Source organism: Vombatus ursinus, unplaced genomic scaffold, assembly GCF_900497805.2.
Source record: "Vombatus ursinus unplaced genomic scaffold, bare-nosed wombat genome assembly UNPS02014798.1, whole genome shotgun sequence".
NCBI classification, from domain to species: domain Eukaryota; kingdom Metazoa; phylum Chordata; class Mammalia; order Diprotodontia; family Vombatidae; genus Vombatus; species Vombatus ursinus.
The window spans coordinates 80,951,699-80,966,371 of NW_020954576.1; the positions used below are offsets into that span (position 1 = coordinate 80,951,699).

Here is a 14,673-nt window from a genome sequence, read left to right on the forward strand (position 1 = left end):
TCCTGTTATTCATTCTTCACCTCTTTAAGTTTTAATCTCTATCAGCTCTTTGTCAGGGACCTACAAATACACCCATGAGCTCCTTTTCCTTAAAATACTTTTGCTTGACCCTACTATCTCTTAAAGCTACTTGCCTTTCTCTTTTCTAGCTGAAATACTAGAAATTTTTTAAAAAGTTACGTTTACTTGGTGTTTCCACTTTCTCTCCTTTCACTTAATTCTCAACCCATTTGTGATTGGACATTTGTTATTGCTCAATTGAAGTTACTTTTTCAAGAATTATCATCGATCTCCTACTGTCAAATCTGATGGCTTTTTCTCAGGCTCCATCTTTTTGACCTCTGCAGCCTTTGACACTGTTGAAAACTCCCTCCTTCTAGACATTCACTCTTCCTTGTGTTTTTGTGACACTATTCTCTCCTGGTTTTCCCCTTGTCTGGTTTCTTGTTCTCAGCCAGGACTCTGGTAATTTAGATTCAATACTGGCATGAATAAAATACACTTAGTTTCATTCAACAGGCAACATGAAAAGATTTGCTTAGTAAGGGAAGGCATTATCAAAGAGATGCATCTAACATGCTGTGAGTTAATTCAACTGAGCAAAATTCTGCTGCCTCTGAGTGGTGTGTAGGCCTGGTTCCAGGGAAGATAAGGCAAAACCTCAGCTCTCTGAACACAAGGTGGTTCCAGTGACAAAGTCCAAGGTTCCACTGGGGGACATATAAAGATGGAAGCTACAATGCAGATAGCATGGTTTGGAAATGGTGACAGACAATTCTACTTTTTTTTCCTCTTAAAACTTTCTGCAGAATTTTTTTCTTGGAATATTTCTGATGGGGTGTTTGGGTGCTTGTGTTTGGGTGCTTGTGCTTGTACTTGGACCCCAATTTCTCTCTAGTCTCAGAAACACTGTCTCTAACAATTACTCCCCAGCCCAAAGACACTGTGCCTAGCAGTTATTCCTGCGTGGGCCCCAGCACGACCCTTATCTTTCTCCCTCGTGCAGCTACACAAAGCTGGGTGAGAGAGTGCTGGGCTGCTCAGGCCCCAGCCCTCAGATCATGTCTTTGGAAGCCTCCCAATTTCTTAGTAAGTTCCTGTCTTGTGAGAAAGCTTTCCCTTGTTGCAGAGCATTCTCTCATCAAGACAGAGGGAGAGGGGTGCCTTGCCCAGCCCACGGAGTTTTGTCCTTGGCTGGCCCAAGGACTCTTCCTCCTGCCAGACTCCAAAGAGCCATACCTCTGTCATCTCCCTCCCTTGTCTGGTATACTCCCTGTACTTTCCCATCCATAGTTCCCAAAGACACCTGGAACTTTAGATTACCTCATCAGTGTCCCTGGCATTCCTTTCCCATGCCCTTTTCCATATAAACCCTAGCTTCATCCTCAGTCTCTTGCAGGTTCTTTAAGGATCCTTGCCCGCTGAAAAGCATAACGATAAATCTTTGCCACTTTGACTTAAAGAATGCTTGAGTCTGTGAATTCATTCCAGACGATCCTGTCCTGTACTTGAGTCTTTGAGGGGTCTCAACCTCTCAGACCACAACATTTCCATGCTCCTGGGAACTCACGGGTCATGAAATTTTACCTGTTCTTCCTCTGAACGCCTTGAAATCTGTTTATCTACAAATTAGGAAGCATGTTAGCAAATATCTTGCTTTCCTGTCCTTTATCACAAACTATAGGAAGGGGAGTAGTTGCTTTCCTGAAATGTTTTCATCAGTTCTACCCTAGTGGCCTGTTCCTCCATGTTAGCAAGAATCAGATATATAAATCCTGTGTGGATTTCTCCAGGTAGTCTGCAGTATTTTATAATGACAAAATGATTTCTGTTTCTTATTCCTTTCTAAACACCAATCCTTGAATACTCCTAAATCTGCCTTCTCTCATACACATATGTTGCCAGATGCAATTGGAGGAAATCACTGAATTGACTAGGTTCACTACAAATTTATATAATTTCAACTGGGCTTTCACTTCTGCATGCCATTCTTTTTACTCTTCCCTGGCTGATGGTTTATGCTACTCCTTGGCCAAACCCTTTTATCTCTTCAAGCCATTCTGTATACTATCTTACCTTCTATATCTCTGCCTCACTAAGTACTTCGTTTTAAAAAATCATCCGTCTTTAGCTCCTTCTTCTCCCCAACTCTTCACTCTGTATCATCTTGACATTTTCCCTCATTTTCTTTTGCTCCAATTTTGGAGGAAGAAGTGGCCCTTTTCTTTGCAAACACCATTCCCTTTCCTTGTGTACTGGGTCCTATCTCCTCTAAGAACTTATGCCTTTAATCATTCCTTTTCTCTTCCAAATTTTCAGTTTTTTCTTATCAAAGGCCTGCTTCTTCCCAGATTTTTCCCATCTTTAAACCAAACCAAACCAAAAAAAACCCCCAAAATGAAAAAACAAAACAAAACAAAAAACAAAACCAAACAAACAAGCAAACAAAACCCTTTATTTGATCCTACCATTCCCTCAAGCTATTTTCCTTTGCCTCTCCTTTTTCTAGACTGACCCCTATAGAGATGTTCAGGATTTCCTTTTTTTTTTTTTTTTTTAACCTCATTCTCCTTACAGTCATTTCTGACTTCATTAGTCAACTGATTTGCTTTCACAAGGTCAGCAATAATTAAAAAAAAAACTTTTATCAATACAAAAGTTACTTTTGGAAGATGATCTCCTCTGTAATAAAGGAAAACAGCAGCAGCACTTGATATATAATGACCACATATGACAACGTATACAACATACTGCCCTAGAAATTCTCAGCTTCTCTGCAGATTGTCATTGATTTAAAAAAATTCAATTTTATTTGATTTTCAGTTCTGAATCCTCTCCCTCCCTCTCCTGTTGCCCCATCCATTGAGAATGTAAGAAAAACAGAACCCATTACAAATATGGATAGTCATGCAAAACAAAGTCCCACATTAGCCACATCCAAAAAAAGAAAGAAAAGAAAAAAGAGAAATTATGTTTCAATTTGTACTCTGTGACCATCAGCTCTCTATCTGAAAGTGGATGATATGTGTCATTGTTGATCAGTTACTAAGCCTTTGTTTCAAAGTTCATTATCTTTACAATATTGCTGTTAACTGTATAGATCATTCTCCTGGTTCTGCTTGTTTCATTTTTCATTAATTCATACAAGCCTTCTTAGGTTTTTCTGAAACCATCCCCTTCATCATTTCTCACAACACAAGAGTATTCCATCACATTCATATATTTACTACTTATCGTGTTAAAAAAAAAGTTAATTTATTCCTATGTTATCTATTGTTGTTGTGTTTTTTTTTTAAACTGGAATGGGTATTGAATTTTTCAAAAGTTTTTCTTCTTCATTTAGTGATGTTATAAACTTTTTATTGTTTTTTTAATCGATATGACTAATTATGGTTATAGTTTTTTTCAAACTGAGCCAATTTTACATTCCAGATATAAACCTGGTCACAATGCATAATCTTCGTGACATGCTGCTATAATCACTTGGTTGATATTCTATATAAAATTTTTGCATTAGGTATATTGGTCTAGAGTTTTCTTTCTTCATTTTGTCTCTTCCAGGTTTGGTTATAAATACCATATTTGTATCACAAAAGGAATTTGGTAGCATCCCTTCATTTCCTACTTATGCAAATTGTTTGTGTAATATTGGAACTAACTATTCACTGAATGTTTGATACCATTCACTAGTAAATATGTCCCAGGCTGTCTTTTTCTCTTTTCCTTTTTTGGGAATTCAATTATGGTTTGTTCAATTACTTTTTCTGAGATTGGGTTGTGTAAATTCTCTATTCTTCTGCTAATCCAGGCATTTTATATTTTTGTACATTTTATCCATTTCATTTGTTTGTTTTACTGACATATAATTGGGCAAAATGATTTCTAATAATTTCTTTTATTTCTCCTCTTGCAATGAATTTTCCTTTTCATATTTGGTTTTCCTCTTTCTTTTAAATCAAATTAGTTAATGATTTTACTATTTCATTTCCCTGCCACCCAAAATCTAAGCATTCCTACTTTCATTTATTAATTCAATGTTTGTTTGACTTTCTAATTCTTTAATCCTTCCTTTGATTTTCAGGATTTGATTTAGAGTTTAATTGAAGTTTTAAAATTCCTTAGTTTTCTAAGTTTTTTTCTCTTTCTTTAATTTATTTATTTTTAGTTTTCCACATTCACTTCCATAAGATTTTGAGTTTCAAATTTTCTCCCCATCTTGTCCTTCCTTCCACCCCAAGATGGCATGTGTTCTGAATACCCCTTTTCCTAATCTGCCCTCCCTTCTATTCCCCCCCTCCCAGCCTTCTCTTATCCCCTACCCCTTCTATTTTCCTGTAGGGCAGGATAGATTTCTATACTCCATTGCCAGTATATCTTATTTCCCAGTTGCATGTGAAAACAATTTTTAACATTTGTTTTTAAAAACTTTGGGTTCCAAATTTTCTCCCTTCCTCTCTCCTCACTCAGCCTCATTGAGAAGGCAAGCAACTCAATATAGTTCATACATGTATAGTCATGCAAAACACTTTCATAGTAGTCATGTTGTAGAAAACTAATTATATTTCCCTTCATCCTATCCTGCTGCCCATTTATTCTATTCTCTCTTTTGACCCTGTCCCTCCTCAGAAGTGTTTGCTTCTGATTACCCCTTACCCCAATCTGCCCTCCCTTCTATTCCCCCCCACTTCTCTTATCTCCTTCCCCTTCTATTTTCCTGTAGGGCAGGATAGATTTCTACACCCCATTGCCTGTATAACTTATTTCCCAGTTGCATGTGAAAACAATTTTTAACATTTGTTTTTAAAACTTTGGGTTCCAAATTTTTTCCCTTCCTCCCTCCCCACCCACCCTCACTGAGAAGGCAAGCAACTCGATACAGGTCATACACGCATAGTCATGCAAAATACTTCCGTAGAAGTCAAGGTGTGGAAAACTATATTTCTCTTCATCCAGTCCCACTCCCTCCACCACACTTATTCTATTCTCTCTTTTGACCCTGTCTCTCCTCAGAAGTGTTTGCTTCTGATTACCCCCTCCTCCCAATCTGCCCTCCCTTTTATCGTCCTCCCTCTCTTATCCACTTCCCCCCTATTTTCCTATAGGGTAAGACAGATTTCCATACCCAATTGAGTGAGTATGGTATTCCCACCTTAAGCCAATTCCAATGAGAATAACATTCACTCATTTCCCTGTCACCTACCCCCACTTCCCCTACACTGTAAAAACCTTTTCTTGTTTGTTTTATGTGAGATAATTTATCCCATTCTACCTCTCCCTTTCTCCTTCTCCCAGTATAATCCTCTCTCACCCCTTACTTTTATTCTCCAGATATCACCCCTTCATCTTCAACTCACCCTGTGCCACCCATCTATCTATCTATCTATCTATCTATCTATCTATCTATCTATCTATCTATCTATCTATCTATCTATCTATTCATATAATTTATCCCCCTCCAACTAACCTAATACTAGCAAAGGTCAGTTACAAATTTCATTTTTCCATGTAGGAATGTGAACAGTTCAACCTTAATAAGTCACTTATGATTTCTCTTTACTGTTTACCTCTTCAAACTTCTCTTGAATCTTGTATTTGAAAGTCAAATTTTCTATTCAACTCTGGTCTTTTCATCAAGAATTCTTGAAAGTCCTCTATTTTACTGAATGTTCATTTTTTCTCCTGAAGGATTATACTCAGTTTTGCTGGGTAGGTGATTCTTGGCTGTAATATTATCTCCTTTGACCTCTGGAATATTATATTTCAAGCCCTGCTAAATCTTGTATTATCCTGATTGTGTTTCCACAATACTTGAATTGTTTCTTTCCGCTTGCTTGCAATATTTTCTCTTTGACCTGGGAACTCTGGAATTTGGCTACAATATTCCTAATAGTTTTCCTTTGGGGATCTCTTTCAGGAGGTGATTGGTGGATTCTTTCAATTTCTATTATACCCTCTGGTTCTAGAATATCAGGGCAGTTTTCCTTGATAATTTCTTGAAAGATGATGTCTAGGATCTTTTTTTTTATCACAGCTTTCAGATAGTCCAATAATTTTTAAGCTATTTCTCCTGGATCTATTTTCCAGGTCAGTTGTTTTTCTAATGAGATATTTCACAGTCTTCTATTTTTTCATTCTTTTGGTTTTGTTTTTACAATATCCTGATTTCTCATAAAGTCACTAACTTCCATTTTAATTTTTAAGGAAGTATTTCCTTAAATTTCCTGATTTTTCACAAAGTCACTAACTCTATTCTAATTTTTAAGGAAGTATTTTCTTCAGTGAGCTTTGGACTTCCTTTCCCATCTGGCCAATTCTGCTTTTTAAGGCATTCTTCTCCTCTTTGGCTTTTTGGACCTCTTTTGCCATTTGGGTTAGGCTATTTTTTAAGGTGTTATTTTCTTCAGTATTTTTTTGGGTCTCCTTAACCAAGCTGTTGATTTGTTTTTCATGATTTTCTTGCATCACTCTCATTTCTCTTCCCAGTTTTTCCTCTATTTCTCTTACTTGCTTCTCAAAATCCTTTGTGAGCTCTTTCAAGACCTGGGATTGATTCATATTTTTCTTGGAGGCTTTGGATATAGGAGCTTTGACTTTGTTGTCTTCTTCTGATTGTATGTTTTGATCTTCTTTGTCACCAAAGAAAGATTGTATGGTCTGACTTTTTTTTGTGCTCTTTGCTCATGTTCCCAGTCAACTTTGAGTTTTAAGCTCTTTGTTAAGGTAAGGGGTCTGTTTCTAGTGCGGAGAATGTACTGTCCCAAGCTTTGGTGGTTTTTTGGTAGCTGTTTTCAGAGATACTTCTAGGGACCTGTAAATTTTCAGTTCTTCCAAGGTGGTATAATGAAAGGAGAGGTGTTTACTCCTTTCCTGGCCTGGGCTCTGGTGTGTGATTGACCACAAGCACTCTGGTTTTCTAGGTTTTAAAAAAATTTCCAGTCCAGTTTTTTATTTCCCCACACTCAGATTCTGATTCCAAGTTTTCATCCTTTGTTTCTTTCCTTTTAAACCCTTCTTCAGGACACTCCCTACTCTATATTTAGGGTTTATTTTTATGATTAATACCTCTCTGAGTCTATCTTCCTTTTCATTCTCTCTTCTCCCTGTTTTGTAAAATTTTCTTGTTAAGTTGAATGTATTTCTACAACAAACTCTTTGTGTATTTGTGTGTGTGTGTGCATATATGCATTTCATAATTTTTGACAAGTTCAGATGAAAGTGAAGTTCAAATGATGACCTCTCCCCCCACCTTTTTCTCATTTGTATAGACTTACACTTGTATACTATAATTATAAGAGGCAAGTTCCTTCCTCATCTCCCTCTCTTCCCTAGTATATTTCCCCTCACTTTCCTATCTTTTTTTAAGCTCATCAAAACATAACACAACCATTACTAGACTTTCTGTCTTATTTGCCTTCTTCTATGATCCCTGATGACATTAGGCTTCCAAGGGGGATACTTGTACTACCTCACCCCACTTCATCCTTAGATTCCTATTCTCCATCCTTTCAAATTACTCACTTGTATTTACTGTTATATATTTTTCTCAACTCTCGTGTTTGTATTTAAAAGTTTCTACTCATCTCTGGTCTTTTTCTCAAAAATGCTTGGAGTTTCTCTGTTTCATTTAAGGTTTTTTTTTCCCAACTATAATATTATATTCAAATTTTCTGGGTAAGGTATTCTTGTTTTTAAGCCTACATCATTTGCCTTCTGGAACATTGTATTCTAGGCTATCCACTCTTCTTGAGTGGTAGGTTCTAACTTTTGTGTGATCTTAACTGTGGTTCCTTAGAATTTGAATTCTTTCTTTTGGGCTTCTTAAAGTATTTTTTCCCTTTTGATTTGGAAGCTCTGTATTTTGGCTATAACATTCCTAGGAATTTTCATTTTGAAGTTTCTTACAGGAGTTATTGGTGGATTCTTTGCATTTTCACTTTGCCCTCTTGTTCTAATATATTTGGGTAGTTTTCTTTCATGATTTCTTTAAATATGATATTTAAGTTCTTTTTATGGTATGGCTTTTAGGCCATCCAGTGATTTTAGAATTTTCTCCCTTTGATCTATTTTCTGTCTTGTTTTTCATTCAAGATCCCCTACATTTCTTCTATTTCCTTTAAAATTTTTCTTTTAATATTTTTTCATTTTCTTATAAAGTCATTGACTTCTATTAGTGTCACTCGAATTTTCACCAATTTTGTTACATGGGTAAAGTTTTGTACCTCTTGTGCTAAAATGTTAATTCTTTTTCCAAGTCTTCCCTCACATTCTCATTTCTTTTCTAATTTTCTTTTGTTGTTCTCATTTCATTTGTAATACTATTTTAAATTCTTTAAAAAGCATCTTGCATCTTTTCTCCTAGTAATTCTGTATCTTGTGTCTAAGCTGTGTTTTCTTTTGAGGCTTCGCTTGTAGGTATTTTAGAGTTAATTTCTTTTTCTGGGTTTGAGTCTTTGGCATCTTTGGAATCAAAATAGCTCTATATTGTTATTATCATTTTTGTTTACTCATTTCCCTAGTCTTAATCACCAGATTGAGATTTTTTGTTAGGGTCAGGTTCTGCACAGTTTTGGTATGATTGTCAAGATCTTGTATGTTTCTGGCTTATCTTAGTAACACTTTTGTCAGTACATTTGTCAGGTACTGAGTGCTATATTCTTCAAGGATGTAATCTACTGTAGGAAGCTGCAGATTTTCAGGGGATAGACTGAGGGCTGTACTGGTTTCCATAAATTATCAAAAACCTAGAATAAGGCTTCTGGAACTTGGATGTACCCTCAATGGAAGACTATAAGGTGATATAACATAATGGAAAGAGCACTGGAGTTGGAATTATAGTGCCTTAGCCTGAATCTGAGCTCTGTTACTATGTATGTGAACTTGGGCAAGTCACACTCTCTCTAGGGCTCATTTTTCTCACCTATAAAATTGAGGTTGGGGTAGGATTAGATCTCCCAGACCATATTTAGCTCTAAGTCTATTATCTTATGATGTTTGATTAATGAAAAGACATAAGAGTCATACTGAACATGAGGGTATATATAGGTTGTGTGGTTGTGATCTGTACTGGTGGATCAACTAGACACATTGACAAAGTCATGAAGTCACTCAAGTATCCAAGTACTACAAAAATAAAGTAAAATTATTTTAATACTTCAGGATTCTGTGATTTTGTCCATGTGGATACTCCCTCCACTAATAATGATTGCTGTACCTTTAGATAGTGTTCTTGAATTGCTGTGTGCAAAAGTTTCATCACTCTATCTTAAGAGAAAAAATACACGGTCATATTATAGGGCTCATACTTGAAACCTTTCAAAGTTGGTAAGGTCTAACAAGTTTTTGATCCATTTGTATTCCATTTAAGAAGCCACGGTCATGTCCATACCACAATGAGACATCTTTACTACATACAGTCTAAATAATACTACACAAACATGTGAAGGGGGCGTGATTTTGTCATCATGGTGAGCTCCCAGATTACAACCCACTTACATTTCAAATAAGTCCTACAGAGTTTTCTTAAATACATAAAGTTTAAATGTTTTGCTTAGGATGACATAGCTAATAAGAGATTTTATGGTTCATTTGACCAACAAGATGGAGGACTAGACATTTTCTGCAGGACTCACTAACTCTCACAAACACTCCCAAACTCCAAAGAGGAATTAGGCATCGGAGGTAGAACAATGGCTGCTGAATCCACAGGATTAGAAAGCAAGAAACTCAACAATGTAAAAACCTTATGAATGAACAGTAGTACTAATCCATAACACTCTTACATAGCACGGCCCCCTCAACTAGTCTGTACATGCTTTCAGGGTGTAAAATATGATCAAGAGTTTTGTACTCTACAATCCACTCAGGGATTTCCCTTTTGCTGCATGGTCTCTGCCAGCATCTAGCCCTTACTCTTTCTCTAACATCCTGTTGCAATAAGGGAAGAAATCTGGTTTCATACTGCCTTGAGTGGCTCCTAGAGGGAATTCCAAGGATGTAGAGATTCTGCCAGGAACACCCACCCACTCTCCACCAATCCCACAAAAAAAATAGCAGAAACTGATTCAGCTTAGTAAAAGAACTAAAGAATGGAGGTGAACTAGGGTAGGGTGTAAGTGGCAGTTTAAGACCTGAAGGAATGAATTCAACTAGGGCTAGTCTTGAGTCTCAGAAACTACTCAGGGAAGGGACCAAGATCAGCAAAAAATAAATTCCCCAACACAGGAAGAGGTTGACAGTGTTGTGATTTAGTATGAAAGGTAAATCCTTCATCAAAGTAGGTAGTGTCAGAAAATGAGTGACAGGGTTTCTGCATGATTCAAGAGAGAAATCAGAATTTTGCATGAAGTTAGAAGAAAACACAGAATTTATGCATAGCAGAAATAGTAAGCAGAATAGAAAAACTTGAGTTCATGGTAACAAGTCCCTCCAAAGAAGCAAAAGAGAACACAGCAGATTAGGAATACAAATATATTGAAGTGAAGGACAACATGGAAGAAGAGAAGCTAATAAATATCAGAGGTGCAATTTGAACTCAAGTCTTACCTTACTCCAAACCCAGCCACTTTTCATTATGCAACACTGCTTCTCCAATACTGTACTACTACACTGTACTACATTATACTATAACTTATTTCTTGCTATACATATACCTACTTCTTGAATGCTATAACATAAAAATGATTAAAAGAACAACAATGGAAAAATGTTATATAACAGTGTGAGGGAAACTGAGGAGCTCTTCCCCAGCCTCTCATGTAACCACCTCATGACCTGACATAAAGAATGTAAATTAGAGTTAACATGCATGGTCGAGGGTACCAAGGAGACGGAACATTAAATAACAAACAAACTATGTTACCTGGGAAAACAATTATCTCAAGAAACATTTTTCTTGAGAAGAATGTATATCTGTCCAAGGACCCGATCACTCCTTGGAGACTACACAACAAACAGGTATTTGGGGCTCTGATGAAGCTCCAACCTTTGTTGAAATGTGTGCGTGTCCTGGACCTGAGCTCACCAAGGATACGAACACAAAACAAAACACTAAGATTGTTTCTCACTGGTTTACATAGATATAAAAGGGTCATTTGAAAGGGGATTTTTTTGTAGTACTTTGATTGATGTCAGAGATAAGGACGCCAAGTCTCTGTTGTTGTCAGAGGTGGACCATCCGCATGGCCTCTATTGAGGAGTGGGACACCGCTCCTTTGCCTCCCTGATCAGACCTCTTGACCGTCTCCAGTCTCCCTGGTCCTGTAGGTATCTGAGCTTGCCTGGTCAGTGAGTGTGTATCCTTTCTTTTCTTATTCTCCCTTTTTTTGATTTTGATTATTATTGTATTGAATGTTATTCTCATCTTTATTTGTGTGTTGCCTTAATCATTATTAATCATTGTAAAATAAATGTGATAATTTGTTAAGTTTATACTGAGTGCATGTCATTGTATCTTGAGATCGGAACCTAAAGTGAAAGCACTGCGCAGTCCGTAATCCTTTCAATTACAAATAGAGATAATCAAAGTTTCTATTTGTTTGATGTGTATGTTTTATATTATCTTCTCAGTTTAGTGAGATCACTTACATTGAGTGTGTTCTGGAGATTGACCATCTTTCTCTGTTTCATCCTCATCCTCATCTTCATCTTGAGTAAACTCTTCTCTTTTATTAGGATCAAGCATGAAAATCTGAAATATGTTAAAAATTAATATTTACAATGTTATTTGACAAATCATGATTGACTGAAATGTAGGATAAGATTGAACATAAGCCAACTGCCTCCTTTTTATATTTGAGAAGTAAAAACTTAGTTAATTGATAGAGTCATATGTGGCAGGTGGTAGATTGAGAACTGGACTTGGAGTCAGTGAGTCTTAGGTTTAAGTCTTGCTTCTGACATATATTGGCTGTGTTGGCAAATCACTTAACCCCTCAATTCACCATGCAACTGTCTAAGACCATGTTTCAGAGCAGATACTCTACATTAGTAGAGGGTAGAAGGAGTTTCTTCACTGGGAATTTCCTCTATCAATGAAATCACACATCTGGTCCACATATCACATATTAGCTATATCACAGGACCTCACTGGCAGTCATCTTGTCTTGTCCCTTGATATCAAGTTGGATTCAAATATAATACTGATGAAAATATTTCTTGAAGAAACTCAACAAAACATCTGTGACAATCCCAAGTTGCATGAAAGATTAGATAAACTTTTAGTTTAGAGTTCAGAGTGCCACGTAGGTCCCCAAACTTAATTGCCAATTGTCCCCAAAGAACTCTGGTCCCCTTGGCCAGCTGAAATCTCTACTTTATTCCTGCCTCTCCTTTAGTAATTTGTAATCTGGCTTCTGCTCCTACTACTTTTTATACTGAAGCTGCTCTCTCCAAAGATCGTCAGATTATGAAATCCTACAGCTTTTCCTCAACCATCATGCACCTTAATATTCTCTCATGACTTGGCTTATGAAACCACACTCTCCTAGTGTTTTCTCTCTAACCACATCTCTCTCTCCTTTGCTGGCTCCCCTTCTTCTCTGTCCTTTTATATCGATGCTGTCAGAGTGGGGATCACGTTAGAATCTCATTCAAAGTAGTTCCTATTCATTCAGAGGAAGGTGACAAAATGTGTGACAAAATGATAAGCCAGTGCGTGAACAACACCTACAAACAAAAGACAATGTCAAGCAGAGAGTCATTAATGATAAGCCTTGATATTAAGTATACTATTTCCATGCAACAATGACAACCCAAAAGCCAATGCTAGAAATCTACAAAATACCAAGTTCAGGAAGCTAGGCAGAAAAAAACATGACTTGAGCTCTGGCGCTGGGTTTAAGGTAAAGATGTGGTTTAAGAGAACAATATGGCAGGAGTAGACAATATTTCAATTCCCTTTGAGTAAGCCGATATTGCTGATATTATTATAGGTCTGACAACGTTGAATACAATGGAAGCATTACTTCATTATCTAACATACTCATATCTCATATGTATAAATCCTACCACATCACATTTGTCCTTTTATCTATGTGCATTTGGAGGTTGAAGGGATCTTAGAGGCCACCTGGTACAGTCCCCTCATGTTATACATGTTAGGGGGAAACTAAGGCCCAGGGGGGATTATAGTGCCTAACTCAAGGCTATAAAGGGAAGAAGTATATTTCTTGCCTCAAGTCAAGTTCATTATTCATTCTGATCTAAAGATTTTTTTTTTGGTGTATTCTCACACATAGCCATCTTGTTCTTTGCTGTTTTTTTTAATAGTATTTTATTTTTTCCCCTGTTACATGTTAAGAAAATTTTTAGCATTCATTTTGACAAGATTTTAAATTCAAAAGTTTTCTCCTCCCTCCCCTCCCCTCTCTTCTGAAAATGGTAGGCAGTTTGATATAGTTTATTCATGTGCTATCATGTAAAACTTATTTCCATATTTGTCACAGGTGTGAAAGAAACAGATCAAAAGGAAAAAAAAAACCATGAGAAAGAATAAAGTAAGTGAAAAAAATATGCTTCAATTTGCATTCAGAGTCCACTAATTCTTTATCTAGATGTAGATAGCATTTTCCTTAGGGAGTCCTTTGTACTTGTCTTGGATCAGTGTGTTGTTGAGAAGAGTTAAATCATTCATAGTTGATCATCACACAACATTGTTGATACTGTGTACAGTGTTTTCCTGGTTATACTCATTTCATTTGGCATCAGTTCATGCAAGTCTTCCCAGGTTTTCTGAAACCTGCCTGTTCACTTCTTATTGCACAATAGTATTCTATTATATTCATATACCACAGCTTGTTCAGCCATTCCCCAATTGATTGGCATCCCCTCAATTTCCAATATTTTGCTACCACAAAAAGGGCTGCTATAAATATTTTTGCACATGTAGGTCCTTTTCCCTTTTTTTCTGATCTCTTTTGGATACAGACCTAGTAGTGATGTTGCTGGATCAAAGGGTATACAGTTTGGTTGCCAAATTGCTCTCCAGAATAGTTGGTTCAGTTCACAACCTCACCAACAGTGCATTAGTGTCTCAATTTTCCCACAACTTCTCCAGTATTTATCATTTTCCTTTTCTGTCATATTAGCCAATCTGATAGGAGTGAGGTGGTACTTCAGAGTTGTTTTAATTTGCATTTCTCTAATCAAAAGTGATTTAGGCCACTTCGTCATATGCCTATAGATAGCTTTGATTTCTTCATCTGAAAACTGCCTGTTCATATCCTTTGACCATTTATCAATTGGGGAATGGCTTGTATTCTCATAAATTTGACTCAGTTCTCTATATATTTGAGAAATGAGTCTTTTATCAGAGAAACTTGCTGTAAAGATTGTTTCCCAGCTTTCTGCTTGACTTCTAATCTTGGTTGGATTGGTTTTGTTTGTACAAAAGCCTTTTAATTTAATTAATTTAATTAATTAATTTAATCAAAATTATCTGTTTTATATTTTGTGATGCTCTCTATCTATTGTTTGGTCAGCAATTCTTCCTCTACCCATAGATCTGACAGGTGGACTATTCCTCGCTCTTCTAATTTGTTTATAGTGTCACCCTTTATGTCTAAATCATGCCAAAGGTCTGTTATATATGACTTCTCTAATATTCTATTTATCTCCTTAGTTACTTTCTTGTTTATTTTTTGGTTGGATTTATCAAGTTCTGAGAGGTGATGGTTG

General features: G+C 36.5%; 1 protein-coding gene across 1 annotated transcript in view; it reads right to left on the reverse strand.

Annotated features, from left to right (window-relative positions):
- LOC114049472 (dynein heavy chain 14, axonemal-like) overlaps nt 1-14,673 on the reverse strand; it is a 343,809-nt gene that overhangs the window by 181,815 nt on the left and 147,321 nt on the right. Inside the window, exons 38-39 of the mRNA XM_027870712.1 lie at nt 11,608-11,686; nt 6,905-6,913 (exon numbers count right to left, since the gene is read on the reverse strand). Of these exons, the coding sequence (XP_027726513.1) occupies nt 6,905-6,913; nt 11,608-11,686 (88 nt within the window). The remainder of the gene's footprint in view (nt 1-6,904; nt 6,914-11,607; nt 11,687-14,673) is intronic.